Raw genomic sequence first — 26,639 nt, 5'->3', positions numbered from 1 at the left:
AGTTTAAGTTTGTGACTATGATTGGAATTTTTCTTTTAGAATGTAAATTTATATAAGCTATAGTTTTTGTGAATTACTAAAAGCTTTGAATTTGAAATCTTTAAATTAAGAAGCAAAGTGTAAAACTATGTATACATGCCAAATAAGGTAGTGTGATTATATACAACTTTACAAAAAGTAAAGGAAATAGTTCGTCGTAATATTTGAAATATATTTTGTTGATTACCGTCTAAGCTCGCATATTAAAAAAAGTCTACTTGGGAATTAAAAGAAATATATCAATACAAAAAAGGAAATGGTATAGTCCATAAGTTTATGAGTTACAATTTAGTGTGCGTTTCACTGTATGCTTGATTAACTTTACCATCCATTTTCTCTTCTTCATCTTGTTTGTTAGTATTTCTAAAGTTAAAAAAAAAAAAACAATCAGTTTAAAAGTATATAAAGATATAAATTTGTTAGATGAGTTTATTTTTCTAAAAAACAGTTTCATCACTTTAGACACGATGATCACATAAATAAACAGTTTGAACTTGTTCAAAAAACTATGATAATTGTATTAAATAGTTAAAGTCACACATAAAATTAAAAAAATTCTTAATACTACTAATAGTTTTAAATAATACTACTATATAAAACATAATTAGTGAAATTAATTATTATTGATCGTTTTATACTTACTTAGCAAAGATTAAGTGCTAAAAGTGATAATAAATCAAGTTAATTAATTTATCAAACAAAAGAAAAGAACACAATTGTTTTTCTAACTATACTTTTAATGTTGTAGTTTGCGCTTTTTAATTAAGTTTGTACCGGTTGTAATTATAATTTGAGCACTTAACTTGTTTTTTTTTAAACTTTAGCAAAACAATTTTAATCATACAAGTGATATTAACTCATCTTGTTTGTATTGTATTAATATAATTTCACAGTATTTTAGTTAAGGTTTTTACTATAAAACATACTATCATCTAGTTATAATATACAAACTTTTTGTAACTTTCAGTCATTTTCATTACTGTATTTAGATAGAAATTGTTTATAATACGACGCAAAAACTTATACAAGTAAAAAGAAATTTAAAAAGAAAGAGAAATTTCAAAAAATTCTTAGGTATTTAAAAGTTTTTACATAAAAAAAAAAGATCATATAAGTGTGTCATAGGGATCTAGAACGAGTATAAATTATTTTAAATCTCAAACAAGCTAATTAAAAAGTAATTATTTTTAATGCGGTTTAATAAACAGTAAACTTTTTTAACTAAAAATCTGTTTTAATTTGTTACGTTACTGTAAAAGTATTAAGTACAGAAAGTAAAAAAATACAACAAAACAGCACATATTGTTGTACGTACTTTTATTAAGATAAAAACTAGTTGTTTATCTGTTTTATTTTTAGGTACTTATATATTAAAAAGACTACTAACAAAGTTTCCCCTCTAAAAAAAGCTTCAGTTTCTTCTAAGGTATTAGGAAGTTGTTTTCCTGAAGTCTCAGGAAAATATAAAGACAAAGCACTAGCTGTAAGTGCTAGAGACCCGAATATAACCTATAACCGAAAATAGTATATTAATCAAACAACCTATGCCCAAAAATTATTTTTTTGTTTTGGTTGAAAAAAAAAAAACTTTTTTACTAAATATTTGAACTTAAGTAAGCAGAAAACTTCCAAGAAGTAAAGTATTTTTACATTTTAGTATAAATATTGTAGAAAAAGCAATTTAAAAAAAACAGATAGTTTAAAAGTAAAAAAAAGCTGACAATGGTAAAAAGTTTTTCACTAAACTACATAATTAACTTGGTAAACTTCCAGGTATTTTACATTGTATAATATTATTTTTCTACTTACTTCAGTTATTAGTATTTGTTTGTATAGTTTGAAGCTAAACAAAAATTAAACAACAAGCCGAATAAAAAGTTAATATAACTATAATTATATATAAATAAAATACACTTGTTAGCCAAGGTATAGTATCCTGAAGTTGCAATGTATAAGGAGTTATTATCGATCCTATTCTAGCTGTAGTTGATCCAAGACCTACTGCAGTTGATCTAAATTTTCATTAACATAAATTAATCACCTCGCTTGGATTTTTTTTATACTCAGTTCTACACAAATCCGTTTATGACTCGGTAGAATTGTGCTAGCAACTTAACACACAGAGCACTGTTGGTACAATAACTAGTGTTACTTGAAAATGTTTTTAACATATTTAATCTGAATTGTTTTGTTCCGATCTTTATTATTAAATATGTTTAGCAACTTACATTTTAAATTTTACAATAACACGTAGTTGTTTGAAACTAAACAAAGTAACCTGACAGATGTTGGATACAGCTCAGCAGTGTAGTTATAGATGATTGCGAAGGATCCAGATACTGCCATCTTTCCTACCAATGCGAAAACTGTGCCTGCTGTCACAAAAGCTGGAAGACGAAATTGTTACTTGTTATAGAAAATATTTTAGTAGACTTTTTGCAAAGATAGATAAGCTTGAATAAAGTTTTGAGTGTATTTATTTACCTAATCATTTTCTTTAAACAAATGATGAAAATTACTATAATAAAAATTGAAAACTTTTTTTTAAACAAATATATCAATATAAGTTTACCATAGAAAATTGGTAGATAAGCGTTGAAATTAAAAACCTTAAGTTTATATTTTTGTCTTTACTATGGTCCTAGCTGTCTACAAAATGCTTGTGTAAAACTAACACTTTTTATGTATTATCTACTTTATCCCTGTTTATATAACTTAGTTTTTCGTTGTATAACTTTATGTTAAGAGTTTGTTTACTAAAGAGCCGTCTTACAGTTAAAATAAATGTCTAAAGATAATTTTCTAGAAAAAGGTTTTGCCGCTAACATAGCAAAGTTTCCACAGTTTCAGTTCTCCGATCTAGCGGTTGTCAATACTATCAATTTATACACTTAGACTGTAATGCGTCAAGTCTTGACTAAATAAACTCAAAAAATAATATTTTTTATAAACACTTCAATAAACAAAGTTGTATTTGTAATAGTTCTGAATTGAAAAATAAAGTACATTCGGCTACGAAATTGTATTTAAAAGATATTAGTGGTCAGGTCACTAGATTTATAAAAAAATTACGTGTTTAAAAAAGTATACGTGTTTATTCAGACTTATTTTGAATTTAAAATTCATTTATATAACTTAACGTAGTTAAAACAAGTTTGACAATTTTTTTTATATGTTATGAACTACACACTTCGTAGTGCTGTCTACTTAAAAAAAGTGTTTGATTTATTACAATTTAAGAAAATAAAACTAAGGTTTTATTTTACACAAAGAACTAACTTAAGTAGAATCGAAACTGAAAAAATGTTTTGATTTATGTAAAATTAGCTTAAGTCATATTTTTTAATATAGATTTAAAATTTTTCAGACTATAAGTTATCTAAGAAACTAAAAAAGTTAATCATGGTAACCATTTCTTCCGTCAGCTAATGAATTGAATATAATTGAAATAATACATCCCATTCCACCAATGAAGAGACATCCCGATAATAAGACTTTTCTTCCCAATTTGTCCATTGTTAGAACAATGACAAAGTATGCACCAAATTCAACTAATCCATTTAATGTATTGTTTAAAAAGTCAGTACCTAAAGAAAATGACAGCTCTATTAATCATTAAAAAAACTATTAACCTTTTAATGTTTTGTATGTGAAGTTGCCATTAAGAAAATCAAGCATAACGTATCATTAAAAAGTTTTAGTTCTAATAAAAAACAGTTTTTAAACAAATGATGTAGAAATTTTATTAAGATAAGAAATATAGTATCCATAAATAAAAAATACAACACTCATACTATAACTAAAAGCATAAAATGATCGTCAGTTGCAAATTCAGTAGAAAGTAAATTATAACTTTTTTAAAAGTCTTTAGAAAACAAAAACAGAATAAAAATATACATATTTTGATTTCGCACTTAAGTTATTAATATTCTTTTAATTTAAAGGCATGAAAATAAATTTCCCATTTAAATAAGAAAAACAACTTTGAGTTTATATTATTATGGACTGCCTAAATATTATTATTATTATTTTATATCAATTACATAAATTTTTAAAACAGCTATTAGTTGAAATTATAGACGTTCTGTATAAATACTTGATCATAAAATTTCTGCTTAATTTATGAAAAAATTTAAAATAATATATAACAAGTTTTAATATTTTTGCACGTTTTAAAATAGGTATACTGTGATCGTCGATACCCGACTTTGTTTTTTATTTCATACAATTTTCTAATTTTTTAGTTTTTGGTTTTCTAAGCATTAATTTTTCCAACTATAAATAATGTAAGTTTCTTGTAATAGAGAGTATTTAAAAAAAAAAGATTTTATAATTATTTAAAACTTTTAGATTATAAATGTAAATCTGATTTTTTTAACTACTACTTTTAAAGTTTGTTTTGTGAATTCTAAATTTATGTTTAATTATTATACAGTCGATCTATTTAAAATAAATGTTAAATAAACTTTATGCCCTTTTACACAAGCTTCGGTTTTATAGTTCCAAGTTTTACACGTTAAAAAAAATCGTTCCATTTAAAAATATAGTATTTGAATTAAAAGTTTATAAAGCTGTATAATTTTTAAATTTTGCAAAAATTAAATAAATTACATAAAATTTGGAATTTGTCGAAATCGCAATTAATTAATTAGTTTATTTTATTTCTTTTAGGTTTAAAGTAGCTACTAAATTTGTAAAAAATGCTTAATATCTTTTTTTAGTTTTATGTATTTTTTTTTACGTTTCTTAGTGACCTAACTAATTGTTTTAATTCTTTTATTTTGTAATTTAGAATAATATGATGGATTTAATAAATTTAGTGAAATTTTTATATAAAGTTTTTTAAAACTGTTGTACTTAATTATTTTAGCAATTATCGAGAGCTGTATAATTGAATACTTAGGAATAAACAATTAGAGTTTAAACAAAAGTGGAAAACATATTTTAATGTATTTATTAATTTTTGATTTTACATAAAAATGATATTTGTATGTTTTTTTAGTCAATTTTAACTTCAAAACCCTTCCGTAGAATACTTTTATTCAAATTTTTTAAGTTTTTTTTTCTGTAATTTTGTGTGATTTGCGTTGATTAATGATTAATTGTCAGCCCATCGTCTCTGTAAATTTCTAACTTATTTTATTTATATAGTTTTATGCTTATTTTCATTAGATATTATATTGCAATATAATAAACATGTGGTGTGCGACTCGATAACCGAAAGGTTTCTTTGTACACCAGGTCCTTAGACCAAACTTTTTGAGCGCTTTTTTTATCGTTCAATAAACAATATACAAAATAATACTGGTTTTACAATGTAAGTTGAAAAATGATACAACACCAAACATCAACAGTTCAACGGATGTTTTCCACTTTTATTTTCGACTTATTCCAAATTTATTAAAAGATCTCATAGAGTATTTCGGTTTCAATGAATTATATGAAACGCATAACTGAAGTATAGTTTTTACTTACTGTTGTGTTTTTGAATTTCCGATAGGCTTTTATCGTACGGCCGTATTTTTAATATCTAAGGTCGTATAACGTTACCTTTGATGAATATTAAATATATTTTCTATACGCTTAAATACTTAATTTGATACTTAAATGGTTTTTTGTCTTTTTCTTTATTTTTAATAAATGAACTAACATGTATCGAGATAATAAAAAACTATAAAATATTTTAAGTTTTATGATAACCTTCACTAAATCAAAAGTGTGTAAAAAAAACGTTTAGTATATAACTTACATCGATTGTGATAATTATATTTTTTAACTACAAAATATTTTATATTTTATGATAAGTTTACTTAAATCCTAAATGTGTAAAACTTAATTATAGAATATATATAAATGTAGATATAAAGCGTTTATCCATTGCTACTTGTTAGTACACTTGCTTGTGATCATCGCGTAAGTGAGAAACAATTTCAAAACAATAAACTCAATAGAACTTTTGTTTTAGTTATATATTAAGATATATAATAGTTTACTAAAGTATGACAAATACTTTTAACTTCATTTTATTTTTATTGTTAGAAGTAATGATTATAATGTATATAGATTAGTCTGAAGACAGTTATTGAATTAAGGATATTTTTATGGCTTTTTTATTGTCAAATTTAAAGGTTCTTTTCCATTTTTAACTAAAGATTTGTAAATAAAAAAGTAACTTAAATTTACACTGATTTCGATATAGAACGTTGATTTTTATAATAACTTTAAGTATTATATATCAAATATTTATTACACACTCTTAAAATTTTAAAATTTAAAGTTAAAATAAAAAATACAATATTAATGTTTTTAACTAATTTAAAAGTTTTTCTGATAAGTTTTTTTAGATTATCATTTCTATAAACATTTATTTAGTTAATATTTGCTAGTAATAAAATATTACCAGCTAATGCACCAGCATTCAACGAGAGACCATAGTAAACCAGTGAGTTTACAAACCAATTAAACATCATATTTAATGTTACTAATTTCATCTTAGGTCTTTTAAAAAGTTCTACTATTGAAGCATTTTCTTCTACACTTGTCTCCTAAATTATTTAAAACTTTATTTTAGAATATGTTATTCAAAATTATACCAACTTATAAAAATATATTTAAAGAGCTTTTAATTCAACTAAAAAAGTATTGATGTAATCTAATTTTTAGATGTAATATTCTATTTTGTAAACATAATTATTAAAAACTTTATTGCTTTTTAACACAGACAAAAGTTTAACATTGCAGAACATTCATCTATACTTTAAAGGTTATTATGCTACAAAAAACATAGTTTCGATGTAGTTAATAAAAACAAGGACGGATCACTTTTGCACGAGACGTCAATTTTGCAAGGCATCACTTTTACAAATTAAGTTATAATTAAACTCTAATTTTTAGTATAGTTAGAACAAACCTAATTAAAATTTGGACAAGTATTAAATAAAAACTAAAGATTAAACTAAATTCGAAATATAGTAACAGAAATCTTTAATAAAATTATTGCAAAACTAACTTTATGCGAAAGTTAATCTCATGCTTTTTGACATTTACCCATCAAAATAATTCGCAAAAGATAAAACTTTACTAACCATTAACTTCTTTCCTGATTCAATCGATTTCATCCATGTATCTTCTTTAATTTCAGTTCCATTTTTTTTTGCTATTTTTTTACTAATATTTATTGCTTTCAAATTTTTTCTCTGATTAAACAGCCATCTAAAAACAAGTTTAATTTACATACATATACGATGAAGTTATTAGGTTATTATTGTCAAAATTGTTTAAGAAGGAAAAATAACACAAAAGTAAATGTTATATACACACTAAGCAGTTTTAGATAGAAATTAATAAAAAACTTGAAGCTAAAACTAGTATTTATTGAACCTATCTTATTTAAAAAGTTCGTATTTTAATTTAAAATTGCTTGAAAGATTTTATAAAGTATTTGTATTCACATATAATTTTTAGTTTTTTTTTGTTCTAAATATACAAACGATAATTTAACTAGCACAAAGTTATAAAAAGAACAACTTCAAAACTTATTTTTTTAGTCTATAAATTTCTATTAGCTTGAAATATACTTCGAACAAAAGTTTATTTAATAGTGTTTTAAAAATATAAAACTTCTTTTTGCTCGCTAAAAGATGGTACACATAATTGATATGTTAAAGTAAAGCGTATAAAATATAAAAGTACGTTTCACAACATTCTACTAAATATTTGTTTTTAAAGTCACTGTAAGGAATATTTACAAATTTTCTTTAAGAAAAAACAAAAAAACAAAAAACATTTGCGATATCAGCAAGAAATTTCAAACACTATGTAGTATTAGTTAATATAAGTTTAGAATTTACGTTAGTTCTTTTTATAAATACAAAAACTAGACCTTGGAGACTCAGGTATAAAGAAATAAAATATTAAAAATGGAAGTGGCACCATTGAAATTACAAACTGCAGTTCCCTCCAATTACGCCATTGGTAAGCTAAACCTGATAGAATCATATACCCAACAGCAAAAAATAATTGAGTAAAAATTCCAACTGGTGTCCTCCAACGTTTTCCAACTATTTCTACATCTAAAAGTAAGTTTGAAAATATCTATGGTTTGTTCGCTAAAACTAATAAATTTTAATATAATTTTCTTAATAATTATGATAATGTAGTTAGATAATATAAACTGCATAGTTAAAAATAGATTTTATTTAAACTCTTTAAAATATCATCAGAATGTTTTTGTAAAAACGTTGTTTTCAAATATGAAATTTTTAAAACTTTGAATTTGTATTTGAAATGATAGAAAGTTAAAAAGGCTTAGTTTTAAGTTATTAAAGAAATAAAGATAGAAAAAAAGTATTTTTTAGAAAAAAATAGTATGAAGTTTGTTTTTAAAGTTTAAAATAAATCATAATATTTAAATATTGTTAAAAGGTTTCAAAATCACTTACAAAATTGTTTTTATACAAGTCTTACTCATTGCTTTACAATTGTACTAACTAAGAAAATAGATTGGAAAAAAAGGCTAAAAAATTATTAATACTTTTAGACAGATAACAAAGTACATTAGGGACATCGATAAGGTACGCACTAAAACAAGAAAATAAGCAAGATCAAAGTTTCTATAAAAAAGATTAAATTTCATTAAGTAAATGAATTTAAATAAAGAAAGCATAAACATTGTAATAGTATGCAAGTGTAACTTTATAATTTTTTGAAAAAGTTAATTTACTTCAAAAAAACTAGAAAAAACTTAGTTTAATATAAATAAATAGGTATTTTATTTTATTTATACATGGTAAAATTCGGTGAAAAAAAGTAAATTTTGTCTCAAAACTATAAGGTTTGCAAATTTACATAAGGTAATTGGGATCAAAATGCATACCTTATCGATTTTTTTCGAACAGTTTTTTTTGTTATCTACATTCATTAGTAGTAAAATGATTTAACTAAGAAAATAATATTACGAATTTGATTTAAAAGCTTATTATAACACAGTGTTACTCTTTAGCAGAACTGTGAACTATAAAACTTATAGTAAGACTTGGTAAACGTAGCTAATGTAAACAATCACAAATAAACCTTATAAGGTTATTTTTTTAAATTACATTAAGTACGTTATCAATCTCTTAGTTTAAGTATTATAACTGATGACCCTGCTATGGAGACACTGTATTATAAAAAGCTTATAAACAGTCAAAATAGGCTTTTTTCTATAGTGATAACTCAAGTATAGAACTTTAATTGTTTTACTAGGATTTAAAAGTATACAATGAATTAACTATAATAAAATCTAACTGTAGACAAAAGCAGCTATAAATCCAGCTTGCAGAAACAAGGCAATACAAAATCTAAGAAGAGTAAATCCTATTAGGTTAGGGGAATACGCACAACCGACACCAAAAGCTGATAGTCCGATTGTAGAAACTAGCATTACAGGTGTTCTCCCAAAACTAATAAAATGTTGTTTTAGTTTAAATATTAAATTAAGAAATTTTGGTAAATAGAATTTTTGACTTTTATCACTAGTTTTATATCAAGCTTTTATAATTAACTAGAAAAATTTAAATAACATTACAACACTTTCGTTATAAATATTATAAAAACTTTAATATTGAAATTTAATTGTACAGTGTATTCTCCCTACACCTTCTATAAAAATGACATGTATTTCAAAAAAACAGCTTTGACTAAGCTGTGTGCACACTATTAAGCTTAAAATTAAAATTATTTCGTAAAATATTTTTTATCATTACTTAGACTAATCGTACCCAACTTAAAAAATCAGATAAGTTTATAGTAGATAACAAGCTTAAATTAAATAGTGATAAAACTAGGTCCAATCAGTAAAAAAAAAATTTTAAATACAAAAACGTTTATATCAAAATAGGTAAAAAAGCTTTAAAACGGTAAAAATTTATAGGTATTGCAATTATTGATAAGAATTTTTAACTAGTCAGAAAATATGAAGAAAAATATAAAAATTAGTTGCAGTTTTATATAGGACAAGACTTTGTGTGTTTTAAACAAGAAATCTTTACATTTAACCTTTACTTTACTCTTGATGAGTCTTACTGGATTAACTTTTTTGTGTAAGATTTAAAAAAAACTTTAGTTAATGAAGTCAATGTAGTTTTAATTAAACCACTTAAAAGTATTTAAAAATAATAAAGGAAAATTTGTTCAAATTTAGATGATTATGGTCATAAACCTTAGCATAACAGAGTAGTGAACTATAGACAGAATTACATATAAGTTAAAAAAAAACTTGAGCAATTTTGGAAAATTCTAGTTTGAACTTATATTTAATTTTATAAAAGATAATTGAATAAACAAAGTAAAAAAATCTTTTCAAGTTCAGAATTAATTGTTATTGCCTTTTAAATGATGTTCTTTGAACGGCAATTGCCCCCTTTCAAATCCTATTGGCAACAACCAGCGCAATTAAATTAGCTCTGAATTTTATTATTTTTGCTTATTAATTTTGATTAGGTGCCTTAATAAGTCTCTTCAAACTAGCCTTACATGATAATTCTCCATATTAACTAACTTGCAAACTATGCCTATTGAAGATTTTAGATAGTGGGTTGTTTTTGTTGAAATGTTTTTTTACTAAATCTATAAATTCTCTACCGATGTTTGTTTTAACTGAATTGCTAAAATGGTAATTATACAAAGCTATATTTCGTTTACTTTAACTTTTTTGTTTGTTTTAGATTTTTGCTTAAGTTTTTCAAACTTAAGTTTTTCATTGTATCCGCATTTTTACATTATTAATTTCTAATTATGCTTTGTTTTTAAGAAAGTTGGAATTTGCACTGATATGCCTCTTACAAATTTTTGTTATTACGTCATAATTTTATATTTGTGTAGTTTGTCTACTAATAATATGTACATTCGATTCATTTCAAATTTAAACAGCTGAAGATTATATGAAGAAACACATATGAAACAGTTTTACTGTTTTTATTTGAATCTTGATTTTTGTAACAAATTATTTAAAAATTAAGTCTTTTTTGTAGGGTCAGTGACAAATAATTTAGTTAATCTAGTTCTATTTTATACATATAAAAAACGGGAGCCGATCATTTCTAACCCGCTATCATTTCTAACTCGTTCACTTCTAACCCGATCACTTCTAACCCGATCATTTCTAACCCAATCATTTCTAACCCGATCACTTCTAACCCGATCATTTCTAACCCGATCACTTCTAATCTGATCACTTCTAACCCGATCATTTCTAACTCGATCACTTCTAACCCGATCACTTCTAACCCGATCACTTATAACCCGATCACATCTAACCCGATCACATCTAACCCGATCACTTCTAACTCGATTACTTCTAACCCGATCACTTCTAACCCGATCAGTTCTAACCCAATCAGTTCTAACCTGATCATTTTTAACCCGATCACTTCTAACCCGATCACTTCAAACCCGATTATTTCTAACAAGATCATTTCTAACCCGATTATTTCTAACTCAATTTAGCCCATTCACTTCTAACCCGATCACTTCTAACCTGATCATTTCTAACCCATTTTACTTGTTTGTTTTATTTTTTAATCTAAATCTCATTCAAAAACAAACTAGTCTTAATAAAACTATTAAAGTATTTTATTATTAGATTCTTAAAAACGTTATGATTTTATTGTGTTACGTTAAAAACATTTTTAGTATAAACATCAACTTTAGTATTAGCTTAACATAGGTTTAATTTACTTTTATCATATTTTTTATTTATTTCATTCTACACATAATTTAAATTTTTTTTCATTATTTCATATTTTTTTGTTCTTTCAATTTATTTTAACAGACGTTTTTCGTTAATAATATGCAATTCACTAAAACATTTACTTTACAATATTTTGTACTATTCTTTTTGTAGGATTTTAAAGTAAGAACTTATAACTATATTTAAGTTGGATCATAAATATATTCACGTGACTATAATAATTTTATCATAAGCAAATTTAAAACATTAAACCTTTACAATTGTAATATTCAGATACAAAAACCTTTACATTACGGTCTAACTAAAAACTACAGTGTAAGTCTGTTGTAAATGTTATATTATTGCTGACTAGTGTATTAACGTTTTATAGTAGGTTAGTTTTAAGTTTCATTTTAATAGCTTTAACAAATTTTTATACAACTTGCATAGGCCTATTAAGATAATGGAATTCAAACAAACATTAGGAGAAATTAAATACATTTGTTATATTATGTTAAAAAGCCTGATTTTTAGGTATAACCTAGATATTAAAACCGTTATGTCATATAACAAACCGCAAAAGTATTTTACGTCGATTGAACGTCTTGATTTCACATCATTAATAAATTCCTACTTAGTCCTAGAGCAAAAAAAGTCACTAACAATTAAACAGACATGTTTATTTGTATAACAAGTCCGAGGTTAATCGCCCAGGTAATCTTCTTTAAAACCTTTACTTAAACATATATAATACAAAAAATGTTTTAATTACGACTTAAATTAGTACTTTAGTTGACAAAAAATTCTTTAAAATTTACTTTGTTATGAACAGTTGAAATAACGTAAGTAAAAACAAAATACGTACTGAAGAAAATTTTTTAAATACAGTAATAAATCAATTATAATTAAATTAAGTATAACTAGGAGCAGAAGTTTATAAAAACTACTTCAAGTTTTTTGTTTCCTTTAATCAACTATTTATTCAGACAATTGTTACACGCAACATATTTACTTTTTATTCATTACAGTAAAGCCAGCTTGAAGTCTATTGACTTTGTTCTCGGTGTTTTTTTGCACCTCTAAATTTCTATAAAAGTCATGAGTTTTTTCTTTATTAGAAATTAAAGTCTATATTACAGTTTCATAACAAAAAGCAACTTTATTATTTTATTATAAGTTTTAAAAATACATAAATTAATTAAGTAACTTATGCTTATGTTTCATATTTAATTATCGCTAAATAATCTTAAGTTTTTGTGTTTTTGAAAACCTGTGAAAAAAAGATATCAAGAAATTTTTTAAAGAAGTTTTTATTATCAATCGTGAGAAACTGTTTTTGCAATTTTAAATTTTGAAAACTTTTAAGTTTTCATGATAAATGTAAATTTGTTTTGCTCTATACACATCATATTTTGATAGAAAAAAAAAGCAAGATGATAAGTTTTCAGCACTTAACTTTTATAGTAAGGTTTATTATATAATATGTCTTATTTAATTTTTAAATATAATTTAACTTTGGCTAGAAGAAATAAATTTAAATTTAAGTTCTAGTAAATGACGGGTTCTAATTGTTGAAAAACATCTACCTCTACTTTTGACTTATTAAACAGTATACATTTTTGTTTTAAGAACTTAAAATTTTATAATGATAATTTTAAATGAAACCACCATACTAAACACGATTACTAATTTTTATTAAGTTTATACTTCAAGTTTCATAGATACTGATATTATTATTCTTAAAAAGTTGTATTTCATATAAATTCGCCCTAAATTTGGATGCAACTTGCCAATTTGGTCTCCATACTTAGAAAATGTGTATTAACTATATTGAATATCTTCAAAAAAAAGTAGAGAATAGTGTTTAACTGCTGCAACACGCATTATATTTCTTACATTGACGACTATCAAAACTTAATATTTAATCTTTTGACTACAAAAGACTCATACTTTTCCTAATTCCTTTTTAAACCTAATTAACTACAGTTAATTTATAATCCATTTTTAAACGTTATTAAAATAATTAATTACCACGAAAATAAACCATTGATTCATAAACCTAACGAAAATAAATCATTATAAACCATTGATATATTATGTAGAATTTGGTTCATTCTACAGTTTGATTTTATTAGCAGCGCCTTTTATCTGTAAATAATAAAAGGTTTTTCAATATTTTCGATAGATATTTATTTAGCCTGTATTCCTAATGCGCTTTGGACTTTAAATTTAGTGGTTAGTCAATGCACTTAAATTTGTTACTTTTTTACAACTGTCTGTACCTTAATTCCAACAATGTTTATTTAAATTGAATCGATTATGCTTTGGCAAAGCGAAAAAAATAAGAGAAAAAAAAATTAATGAAATACCAAACGGTTGCACAAATGTACAGAACCTAACTCTAAAATTCAGGATGTGTATATCCGGTTGTTGTTTGAACAAGAATATATTTTATTCATGAACTTTTGTAGTTTGTTTGAATTCTGACATTCATAATGTTCTAAAAGAATTTTATAAAAGTATCTATGTAACTTCTTTTAATGAAGAAGTGCGTAATATAGACTATTTTGCTGATTGCTGCTCTAAAATCATTGAAATAATTTACTAAATCGTCTCAATATGTGTTGCTGAATTTTTAAGAGAAAGTTTTTTGTTAAAAAGAAATCGGAAGCTAATTCTAATTTTAAAGATTGTGCAACTGTGTTTGGTTTTATTGGAGCTCACTGATCGATGAAAGAATTGATGTTAAACTTGCTTATTATGGACTTAAAACCAAATTTTAAAAAAATCTGTTCCTTCAAATCATAAATAAGTCAACTAGTATTATACTAAAATAAAAATCTTTTTTGCTATTAATCTATAAATATTAGATAAAACTATAGTTTGTTATTTTAAGGTATATAAATTTGCGTCTCTTTGTGTCATTGAGTTTAAATGGCTTAGCTTTTGATGCCTAGGTCAAGCGTAGAATAAAAAACTTCCAACAGCAATGAATAAAAAAAATTAAAGTTTAACAAAAGCTATCTGAACATTAAGTTTAATTTTATACAAAAATAACTAATTTTCATTAAAAAACGATTTTGTAGAGATTAATTTGTTTTTAAAACAAACCCTAATTTTAAAACAATAATAAACAAACATACTAATACAGATCGGGTTAAAAATGATCGGGTTAGATATGATAGGGTTAGAAATGATCGGGTTAGAAATGATCGGGTTAGAAATGATAGGGTTAAGTCGGGTTAGAAATGATCTGGTTAGAAATGATCTTGTTAGAAATGATCGGGTTAGAAGTGATCGGGTAAGAAGTAATCGGGTTAGAAGTGATCGGGTTCGAAATGATCTTGTTAGAACTGATCGGGTTAGAACTGATCGGGTTAGAAGTGATCGGGTTAGAAGTAATCGAGTTAGAAGTGATCGGGTTAGATGTGATCGGGTTAGAAGTGATCGGGTTAGAAGTGATCGGGTTAGAAATGATCGGGTTAGAAGTGATCGAGTTAGAAATGATCGGGTTAGAAGTGATCGGGTTAGAAGTGATCGGGTTAGAAGTGATAGGGTTAGAAGTGATCGAGTTAGAAATGATCGGGTTAGAAGTGATCGGGTTAGAAGTGATCGGGTTAGAAGTGATCGGGTTAGAAATGATCAGGTTAGAAGTGATCAGGTTAGAAATGATCGGGTTAGAAATGATAGCGAGTTAGAAATGATAGTAAACCATAAAAAACTATACATAAAAAAAATATAGTTTTTTTAAGTTTCGGTCTATAGTTCTCGACAAGTTAAAAGCGTGTCATCAGAACAATAAGAAAGTTAACAGCACAGTTTTTAAAGAATCACAAAAGTACAGTTGTAGCTAATTTTAAAAACAATTTCTGTACAAGTTAATTTTGTTTTGTCTTGTTTGTTCCTATTTTTAGTTTAGTTTTGTTTCTATTTTGTTAAACTTAATATTTTTTGTTCTTTTAAATATATATTTTGGTTATAAAGGCAGGGTTGCTGTCTTTCTTTTCTTTTGTTTAACGGTAATTTTTTTTTTTTTTTAATTTTCTATTTTTCTTAGCTGCATAAATTATATGCTTTATTGTTTTTCAGTTTTATTTTAGTTCTACACAGTATTTCCCATCTTAAATTAAATTTATTGTTTGATAATTTAATTTTCCATATGTAGTTTGATATCTCAGTAATATGTCTTTTTAATTTATTATTAAAGCTTGCCTTATGGTTTCAATTTTTGAATGTTGTACTTGTTGAACCAACGTAAAATTTTGTAATGTTATTTGTTATTATTTAATTATGTTATTTGTTATTATTTAATTATGCTTGCTAAGCAGTTATCAGCATTTTTCGTTCTTGCAGTTGCAAATTTTTTGTTGGTGTTTAAGTTGTTTAGTATTCTGTTATTGTGTTTAAGAGTTTTTTATTTAATTTTCCATGCAGCTATAAGAAATTTTTAGTGTTTATATACATAATTTTATTTCAAAGTCTTTCAAGTGGGCGTAGTGGAAATTTATTTAGTTAATTAAATGTTATTCTGTTCCAATTTACAATACATATAAATATATATATAAATGTACAATAAAAAAAAAAAAACTTGTCTTAAAACATTTTACAGCAGTTTCAATGCTTTACGCTTTAATCAGAACAAAAACAAAGCTTTATTGGCGATTTTTTTAAAAGTTACAAAAAAAGATTGTGACATACCAAATAAATTTGTAACTTAAAAAAAACCGCCAATAAAGTTTTATATTTGTTCTAATGATATGCGTAAAGTAGTGAAACAGCTGTAAACAACATGAAAACTATTTTTTTATATTATAAATACTTATCTATGCACTTGCAACGACAACTTTGACTTTGTCAATTAAAAAAACAGTTCCAAATTATATAAATATAATAGTACTAGAAAAAGTTTTGATTTAGAACAATACTACTAAAAATAGAATAAACCAACTAGTCAACAAGTCTTCCTCCAAAAAGAGAGCTAAAAAGAATCCCTGCAAAATACACAGCAGTGACAGATGTTCCAATTATTGTGTCATCACAAACTAAGTTGAACTGTCAGTTTTTATACGAAATTTTCGATTATAACATAGTATTTAATTGTAATTTTATACTATATCAAAAAACAGCTTTTATATATAACTCATAAAATATATATAGTTTATTGAACGACAAAAATACGCTGAAAATATTTGGTCCTAGGACCTGGTGTACGAAAAAACTTTTCGGTTACCAAGTCGCACACCACGGATACCTTTTAACGTCTTGTTCAGAAAATGTTTGAAAAAAAATCTAAATTATGAACCTTACGATAATAAGTTAAATTTTAATATTATATATGGCAAAATATTGTAAAAAATTTAGAATTTTTATTTTTTATTTATTTATAATAACTTTTTAGATTTGTGTAAGCAAATTACATTTTTCCAGTAAAATTACATTTTTCCAAGTGAGAAAAAACATTCGGTAAATTTAATAAAATCTTTTAAAAAGAATAAACATGCTTTTTTGTAAACTAAACCGAATAACTAAGTTTATAAAAAATAAAAATCATTAGTTTTGAGTTAGAACATATAATTGTTGATCTTTAAAATGAATAATAAACAACACAAAAACTGTAAAAGATAAAAACTATTGTAATTTCATTGAATTAAATATTTAAATGTTTAAACTGCTTGTTAAAATCTGCTTGAAAACTGAAACAATTTTACCGATTATTTCTACAAAGGTCTTTTATATTTTTAATATTCTTACAACTAGTGTACTTAGTAAATGTATTTACTATGAATACTAAATAGAATTATTTTTAAATGTAAACTGTTAAAGAATTTTCGAAGTATAAGACTAATGAAATTCAGTTTGAAATAAAAAAAGTTGACTCATTAGAAAAACTTATAAAAATTACTTTTGTTTAATTATTATTTTTTTGTTCTTTTCTAAACTCTATCATAAGTTTGCCATATAAATTTCTGTTAGTCGTAATAACTACATTAGACTTCATTATGATAACGTGTTGTGAATAAAAATTATTTTGCAGTTCAGAGTAATTTAAAGAAAATAATGACCTTTTTGTTATAAAAAAAAAAACGCACGTTAAAAACTTAACTTTTCCAGTTTTTACTCGAATGATACGAGCTTTAAAATTTATCTAAGCATTTAAACTATTTATATGTCTAATTTACAAAAAAAAATATTTAGCCTAATTATATTGAGCCAAAATCCTTAATCTCTAATCTATAACTTATAATTCCGAGTGACTAACGTTTAACATTCACTCTTATCTGATAGCGTAACGTAAATAGTAACTCGTAATGACTTTTAAATCAAAACTGAGCAAATTGAGAACGTAAAGAGTCAAAAATATTAATGATAGAAACAAGTTATCTTAAACTGGAAAGTTTTGACCAAAGAAATAAAAAGCTTTTATGAATTTGAATATTTGTTGTTGTTTTTTGTATGATAGTTTTCACAGTCTTTATGTGTGCCCGGTTAGAAATAAAATACTCGCTTCGGTCAACCGTTACTACGAGTCTTAAAACGTTCAATTTAAATTTTACAAAGAGCTCAGCAGATATTTTAAGAAAATGATTAACAGAAATGTGATAATGAAAACGCTAAAAATTTAATATAAGTCTTAAAGGAAACCAACATGAGATCGGATTTCTATTTCTAAAAATGGTAGTATGGTTTAAAAAAATTGCTTTTTGTTATCTTAATTTGTATGTAAGTCACGTCATTTGTTTTTATATATAAAACATTTAAAAGTGGCTATATTACTTTAGTAAAACTTAATTAAACTATTAATGTGTTATGGATTTATCTAATATTTCTAAACTGTAAGAGTTAAATACTAGAATTAATCATACTATTAGTTTACTTTTTTGTTATATTTTTCATCATACATAACGTAGTTTATCTTGTTATAGTCTAATTTATAGGTGTATAACTACAGTTATAAATAATTTAAAACAACTCAATAAGCCTAAGTTACTGTTCTAAGAGGAATTTATTTTACAACTAAAAAACAATTTATATCTAACTATTTTTCACGTTAGCTATTCTGAGTAAAGTTTTATATCTTTTCTAGCTGCTTTTAACATGTTTTATGTTCTTTTTATTTTCTAAAACTACAAATTCTTAATGCTAATTGTTCCTTTTTGATTTTTTATAATACAAAAAAAAAAGACCCTGTCCTGGACAAGAAGTTAAAAGGTTTCCGTGGTGAACTACTCGATGATTAAAAGGTTCTTCGTGCACAAGTTCCTAGGAACAAATATTTGGAGCGTTTTTTTGTCGTTGAATAAACTAATAGTTATATCGATCGGGTTTAGCAAAAGTCTTAGAAAAGAAATTTTTTAACTTTAATAATTTTACTAAAAAGAATAAAATAACTTTTAATGAAATTGTTCAAACTTCAGTTGTAACAGTTGAAGTGTAGACTTCAGTGTCGTAATAATATCCTTGATCACACTTTTGAGTTGGGAAACCAATTGGTGGGGGCGAAGGATGGATGCAGGTTGAAGGATCTGGTGAGACACATTCAGATAAGTCGTAAGCGTATCTTCTGCAAAAATCTGATTCCTGTAAATTTTTATAAAAAATTGTTTTTTGATGATATTTTATATTTTCTGTGTGTTTGTAAATTAAATAAAAAAATAGTAAACTTTATTTATTTTTTATAAAACTTAAAAATAAAGTAACTAGACTTTTGTAAACAGTTCTATATGATAAAGTATAAGTTTACTTGTGTTTTAGTAAAATACACTTTTCAATAAATTGCGTTGTTTAGATATCTTTGTCTCAATTTAAACTTCTGAAAATATAAATATGAACTTATGAAATAGTTAGTTTTCTCAAAATTCTTAATAAACATAAGTAATAAAACAACTCTACATGTCATCTACACTGGTTTTCCAAAACTTTACTTACTCAATTAAAAACCTGTTCAAGTCTGTGTTGAAATAAATAGTTTTCAAGAAAAAATAAGAATTTTCCATAATTAGTTTTACAAAAATAAACTGTGATTTTTGTGGTCCTTATTATTGATTCTATGTCTATAGATTTTTTTTAAATAGTGAAACTGAGGAAAAATATTTTATTTGTTATAAAACCTATAAAAATCCTGGATAAGACGTTAAGAGGTATCCGTGGTGTGCGACTCGATAACCGAAACGTTTTACGTGAACCATGTCCTAAAACCAATTGTTTTAAGCGTCTTTTTTGTCGTTTGATAAAATATAAAAAGGTTATTTAAGATTTTGAGTAAAATTAATTCCTTGGTAAGTTTAATATAAAGTCAAAGTGTGTAAACCTAATTCATGTTAAAACAAAAAAAAGTTTTACAGAAATTTAAAACTGTAAATTTTATTTTAAAGTTAAGTTTAGAGTATGTAATGCGTACTTCAGTAAAAAAACTGATTATTAACAAATTACAGTTTTAGTTATTTTAATCAGTTTTTAGAGGCTTAGGAAAGCAGCTCGTTTGTGTAAAACAGGGGTCGGAAGGCATTTGATCGTCAAAGGCCAAATTTTGAAAATAAACAAACTCGCATACAGCAGTTATAGTTTTAGTTTATACTTTTCAATACAAAACCCCGAATATTTATTGAAGTTTCAAATTTCTCATAAGTTGTACCGGAGTTTTTTTGTTTTCATTTCAAACTTCAGAATATCTAATGTGAGTTTCAAAAAAAAAAACTTCAAGGTCTACGTTTGAATTTTCACGGGCTGTAGTTTTACCTTTCATGTGCCGCATTCCAATAAAAACATGTTCGCGGACCATAGCTTACCGACCCCTGGTGTAAAAAACAAGCTATTTTCGTTGATCTTATTTGCTTATTTTGCACCTAGATTTATAGACAAAAAAAAAACTTCAACATAAAATGAAAAAATTTTAGTTAAATTTAGCATTAAAATTAACATTTGTCCTGGACCGTTAAAAGGTATTCAAGTGGTGTACGACTTGATAACCGAAAGGTTTTTTCGTGCACCAGGTCTTAAGACCAAACATTTCGAGCGCTTATTTTTGTCGTTCAATAAACAATTAAAAAAAATCTCGTAATGTTATTAAAACAACAAGTCCAAGTTAACAAAACAACTGCCCTGGACAAGACGTTAAAAGGTATCCGTGGTGTGCAACTCGATAACCGAAAGGTTCTTCGTACACCTGGTCCTAAGACCAAATATTTTTAGCGCTTATTTTTGTCGTTTAATAAATAATATAAAACAATGTCGGTATGTTATTAAAAGAACAAGTCGCTATTAAAACAACAATAAACTATAAACAACGTCACTTACATTATGACTATCCATCGGTATCAACATTTGCTGAAGTTGTTCTTCAGTTAAATTAAAGTATGCTGGGTCGTCTAAAGGGTTCAAGTTGCACCTATATAGTAAAATTAGATAAGTCACAAAAAAATAAACGAAAAATGTGATCCTTGAATAGTATTTAACAAAAGTACTACAAAAAAATATTAACCAAGATTTTATTTAAAAACATACTGTTTCGTAAAGAATAACTATTAAAACTAATTGCTTTTGACGCAAATTGAAAATATGATATTTAAAATTTAAAAAAAGTTTAGGGGAAGAAAAATTACCCTACCTAAGAGTTTAGAATAGCAACAGAAAGTCTAAAATTTTCAAAGATCGTTTTTAGTTATAGAATTTTTATTTCAAATTTAAAATTAAGCTTAAAAAACAAACTTATCAAAAGTTGACGAACTGGTAATTATTACAATTACAGATATTTTTTCCAATGTTTTGATTTTTATAGTTTTGGAAAAAATGTTTTTAACTTAAAAAAAACTAAAATTAATTTGTTATATCTATTGAGTGATATGCTAAAAGGCGTTATATTTTGTACAAAAGATTAAATTCGCTAAATAAAATTGTACTTTTGCTTAGACTTAGACTGAGGTGGTGTGACAATAGTACTGACTAATATAAGCCAGTTTGAGTCTTGTCGCTTAGTAGACTGTTTCATCTGCTTTTAAACTTTTAAATATAAGTTAAAGCTATATTATAATTATATTGTTTCAATGTCTTCTTGTTGTAGGAATATTTTTATCCTAGTGCAATAGCAGCAACAAAATTCTAATATAGCACGACCCATACTTTTTTGTTTTTATTTTAAGTTTTATAAACATAAAAGATAAGTTAAGCAATTTTTTGCTGATCAAGATCTATCAAACTTATTTTTCATAATGTTAGTTTCTATAACCCTAATAAAAACAGTACAAAACGCCCAAGCTTTTATTTTTAAAGCTTATTCTTTAAAATTAATAACACTACAGAATAACATATAAGAGGGTAAACAAATAAGGACTAATACATTTTAAAATTAAGTCTTTTCAAAAAGTCTCAAGGCACTTCTTTGTAATTTGGCTATGTGGTTCAATAACCTGATTAATCCCTACGATAGTAATCTTATAACATGTTATAAGTTACTTTTTTATATACTAAACTCAATACATACTTCACATTGCATTGCACATTGATCGTGTTTAGCTTTATGTATCGTACTTGTGTATAATTACAAAATTATATTTTTAAATTATTTTTGTGCGTTTGAAATAGAGTTATATTTTTTGACGCTACTTTAAAACGACATCTAAAAAACTGTAAGAAGTGTTTAGTAGTGTTATACTTTTCGTGGATACTTGAAATATAAATAGCGTAACGACAAATGACAATATATAAACAAAATTATTTAGAGTAAAAGTAGACAATCTAGTAATGTTTGCAAAATCTAAACATTAACTTAAGGTTTATGTAAAACTTCTACAATTTTCTCTAGTTTTTCTTTGTAGCTTTAGAGCGTTTTTTAGTAAGAAGTACAGACAAAGTTTGTTTTGTTACGTATACTTCTAGTTATACAATTGTAGTTGTATTCAATAAATAAAATATTCTTAGTTTGTGTTATAAGTTATCGTTCAATTCAAATTTTTTCTGCAGCTAGCATGTACAGGAAAACTTATACTAAACCTATTAAAAAGTGTATAACTATGCGTACAAATCAGTTTTTAGAAGTTTTATTTAAGATTTTATAAATTATAAGATTAGTTGAGATTTCATTAACATATATTAGTTCACAAGTATAACTTTTTGAGATAAAATAGTAGCCTTTTATAAAAAAATTGTAATTTTTGCAATGATAATCTTTTTTTAAATGATCGTGTTTAAAATAATCGAATTTAAAATGGTCGAGTGGGAAAATAATTCTAAATATTTTTTCGGGCAATCTTAGAGTTTTTATTTCAAACTTGATGATTTACTTATTTTAGTTTTATTCTAGGAAAAAAGGGTCTCTCAAAGTGCGCGATATAAGGGTTAATAACTAGTAAGGGGAAGAAAAAATTTAATGGGTAGTTAACTAACACTGGTGGGGTGATATCTAATATAAGATGCTATTTAATTTTAAATTTCTACCAAAAAGGGTGATCATGAAAAAGAGTTTTGGAACTTCTGCTCTTAGGTGTATTTGAATAGAAACCTAAAAAAACATATAGTATCAACTGTTTACTTTTTTAAAGATTAAGGAAAGCCAATAAAAAACCTGTATTCTGGGGTTGCAGCTAAAAACACAGAAGCAACTTGATTCATACCTGAAAAGTTTGTTCAGTTTTATTTTTTTAGGAATTTTAGTTTTTGACTGCAAGTTTTACTTTTTATCATAACAAAAAAAAGTTTAATTAAGTTAAAAACTAGTACTATTACTTAAAATAATATTGGATTTTAATTTTTTAGTGATGTATAAAAATCAATAAACACATTTAAAACTAACACTTACAACTTATCACCTAATGACTTATTCGTTATTGTTTTATATATTATATATATATATATATATATATTATTACTTTAAAAAAGTTTTGTTCTTGACAAGGTAAATTGGAGCTAAATAATTAATATTTATTCAACTATATAACAAACAACAGTTTTATACAGCCGTTGCGTATATGAGATATTTCTATCTCATATCTCAGTAAAACTAAACTTTATTAGAAATGTTTTATAGAAATTTAAAGTTTAAAATTTTTATAAGTGTTATGACGTAGTAATAATGAAGGTTTTTGTGCACTAAGATAAGTTAGAAAAATACGCTGATTTCAGTTTTGTTACTGATTTAAGATTTTGTGCATTTTGAAAAAAATTTAGTGATTACTATTAAAGATTTTGTAAAGTATGGAAAGAAAAGGTTATATTAGAAACATGTTTTAAACTGTTCGTGTTCGCGGCTTAATTTTACTTTGATTTAATATTTAGTTAGTTTTAAATTTTCTAAAGAAGGGTTTTTGGTAATGAATGCATATATTTTGTCTTCCGCTTTTCTTGTTTAGTGTTATGGTCTTGTCTGATTTAACAATTTTTATTTTTTCTAAGTTGCAAAGTCTGCAGCCGAATTTAGTATAAAATTTTGATTTTGTCATGTTTAGTACTTTCCATTTAATTTTATAGTCTGTGTTGTTATATTTTAAATTCCAAATTTAGTTTGCCTCTTCTGTTGTGTGTCTTTTTTCCTGTTCTGTTGAATGTCTCAAACAGTACGTGGGATCTACGGGAAATAGTTTTAAACACGGATATCGGAATTACAAATCTTCATTCAACGACATTAACAGTTTAAACATTTTTCTAATACAACCTTTCCTTTTTATTCTTTACAAAATCTTTAATAGCAATCACTAAAACTTTTTCAGAATGCACAAAATCTTAAGTCAGTAACAAAACTAAAATAAACGTGTTTTTCAGACTTAGCTTACTGCACAAAAGCCTTCATTATTGCTACGTCATAATACTTATAAAAATTTTAAATTCTAAATTTCTCTAAAACATGTTTAATAAACTTTAGCTTTACTGAGGAATACATGTGATAGAAATATCTCATACACGAAATGGCTGTATAAAACAGTTGTTTGTAATATAATTGGATAAATAAATTTATACATTTCAACTTTAAGTTGCATTGTGGACCAACTAGTAAATACACCAAAAACAAAAAAAAAACAGTAAAATTGTATTAACTTTTTATCATTTACCTTGTTTAATTCATATTGTTTTTTATTATGTTTTTACATATGAATACAGTAAAGAAATTTCGCTAATCAAAGGAAATTAGGCTTAATATTAACTCTTTAAGTTAACTGTTAACCAATCTAATCGCATGCATAAATTGTAAGGAAATAAAAATTAAAACGAAAGTACATGTTTTTTGTTTTAAAGTGTGTTAAAAAAAAAAACTTATTGTTTAAAGCGTATTTTATTTAAGATCAATTTTATAAATTTTGGTTTTAAATAACAAACCAGCTGGTAGAGTTATCCAGTAAACGAGAGAAATTAAAAATAGCTGGTACTTTCCTAAACCTCCTATTTCGTTAAGAATGACATCGAAATCGTAAAAACTTGTAGTACTCTTAACGTGAGTATCGTTTGTTTTATTTTTTTCTTTGATTGAACTTTTTATAGAGTCGCCCATTTTGTATTTTTATTTATAAGTTGTTATTTGTTATACATTAAGCTAAAAAAGTTATATTTTAAAACTTTAATGCTTAGTCATGCTTAATCTTTTATGACAAAAGTAAACAAAATATAATTTCAACATTTTTTTACAAAAAGTTCAATGTTTTTAATAATAACAAATTTGTTGAAAACGTTATATTAAGTGGTCAAAGTGTGGTCTAAAGACCTGGTGTATAAAATACCTTTTGATCATCGAGTTATTCACCATATGCTCATATTAACTATATTGAGCTAATATAATTTTTTTTTAACAATTGAAGACTTAAACTTTATGTAAATAAAAAATCACAAAACAAAAAGCTAAACTAATTTTGATTTGACAATTAATTTAATAATAAATTTACATGAAGTTAGTGGTAAATAAAAACTTGTCAAAAAATAAAAATTAAGTCATGTAAATTTACACTTGAACACTAAGCACTTACAAAATAAAAGACTTCGTATTTTCAACTGTCAATTTTTACAACTGTAAATGAATATCTAGAACTTAAAAATTAACTTATAGCGTAACAAGCACAGGCAAAAAAGAGGAATCTAATATGTAGATAAATTCTAAAAAAAAAATAAGCTGAAGTATTTTTAATTTATAGTTTTATTATTGACTTCAGCTAATAATTTAATTGTTTAGGCTGTTTATTATTTGTGTAAAAATGTTATGTGGTAAACAAAAGTCTGCTTAAAAGTTTAAACTCTTACCATAAACTTGTCAAAAAAAACATTTTAAAACTATGCTAAGCACTATGAAAATATTCTAGCTGTAAACTATAAGTATTTACAACTATAACTAACTATCTAAGTATAAAATTCAACTATAACATATAAGTGTATTGTTTTCCGTTCACGCAAAAATAATCTACATTGTTATATATTTTACAATTTATCAAGTTTGTCAGTTATTTCGCCTGATATAATATGTTAAAATTTTTTGATAAAATATTTATCTAGAGCTTAGTAAATTTATTTACACAAAAGATATATTTACTATTTAATGTAAAACTTTAGTCATATACGTATTACAAATTTCTACATTCTAGACTGGACTAATTTCGTTCAAACCCAATCAATATACTCATAAATGATTCTTTTCAGATATAATGTACTTATTACTACACTCCTTTTATATATTAAAAGTTTATCCAATTGCAAACTCTTTTAACTTTACTTTAAAAATCGTTCTTTTAAAAACTATTGTTTATTTTAATCTAGAATCTTTTAAGATGGCTTTATGTCTTTTAAATTGATAGATAGCTCAGTCAATAGTTAACTATTTTGATAATCTAGTTATTTATGACCTTAGTGAATGATAAATCTTGGTATGAAAAAGTTTGTTTCTAAGAACCTTAAAAAGTAGCTATGTACTTTATCTCTAATT

At 24.8% G+C, this 26,639-nt stretch overlaps 1 protein-coding gene across 1 annotated transcript; it reads right to left on the bottom strand.

Annotated features, from left to right (window-relative positions):
• Nucleotides 1-320: 320 nt before the first annotated feature.
• On the bottom strand, nucleotides 321-25,223 carry LOC145837952 (organic cation transporter protein-like). The gene is made up of 14 exons (XM_082945450.1): nucleotides 25,052-25,223; nucleotides 23,307-23,355; nucleotides 21,044-21,134; nucleotides 19,160-19,327; nucleotides 16,698-16,801; nucleotides 9,328-9,482; nucleotides 7,922-8,111; nucleotides 7,116-7,251; nucleotides 6,440-6,584; nucleotides 3,450-3,626; nucleotides 2,318-2,426; nucleotides 1,952-2,051; nucleotides 1,427-1,548; nucleotides 321-402 (listed from the first exon to the last, which is right to left on the bottom strand). The coding sequence occupies exons 1-14, from the start codon at nucleotides 25,221-25,223 to the stop codon at nucleotides 321-323; spliced, it is 1,800 nt and encodes a 599-aa protein (XP_082801576.1).
• Between the last annotated feature and the right edge of the window lie 1,416 nt (nucleotides 25,224-26,639).

Source organism: Thalia democratica, chromosome 1 (genome assembly GCF_965202585.1).
Source record: "Thalia democratica chromosome 1, ktThaDemo2.hap1.1, whole genome shotgun sequence".
NCBI classification, from domain to species: Eukaryota; Metazoa; Chordata; class Thaliacea; order Salpida; family Salpidae; genus Thalia; species Thalia democratica.
This window is presented reverse-complemented; position numbering and strand designations above follow the sequence as displayed.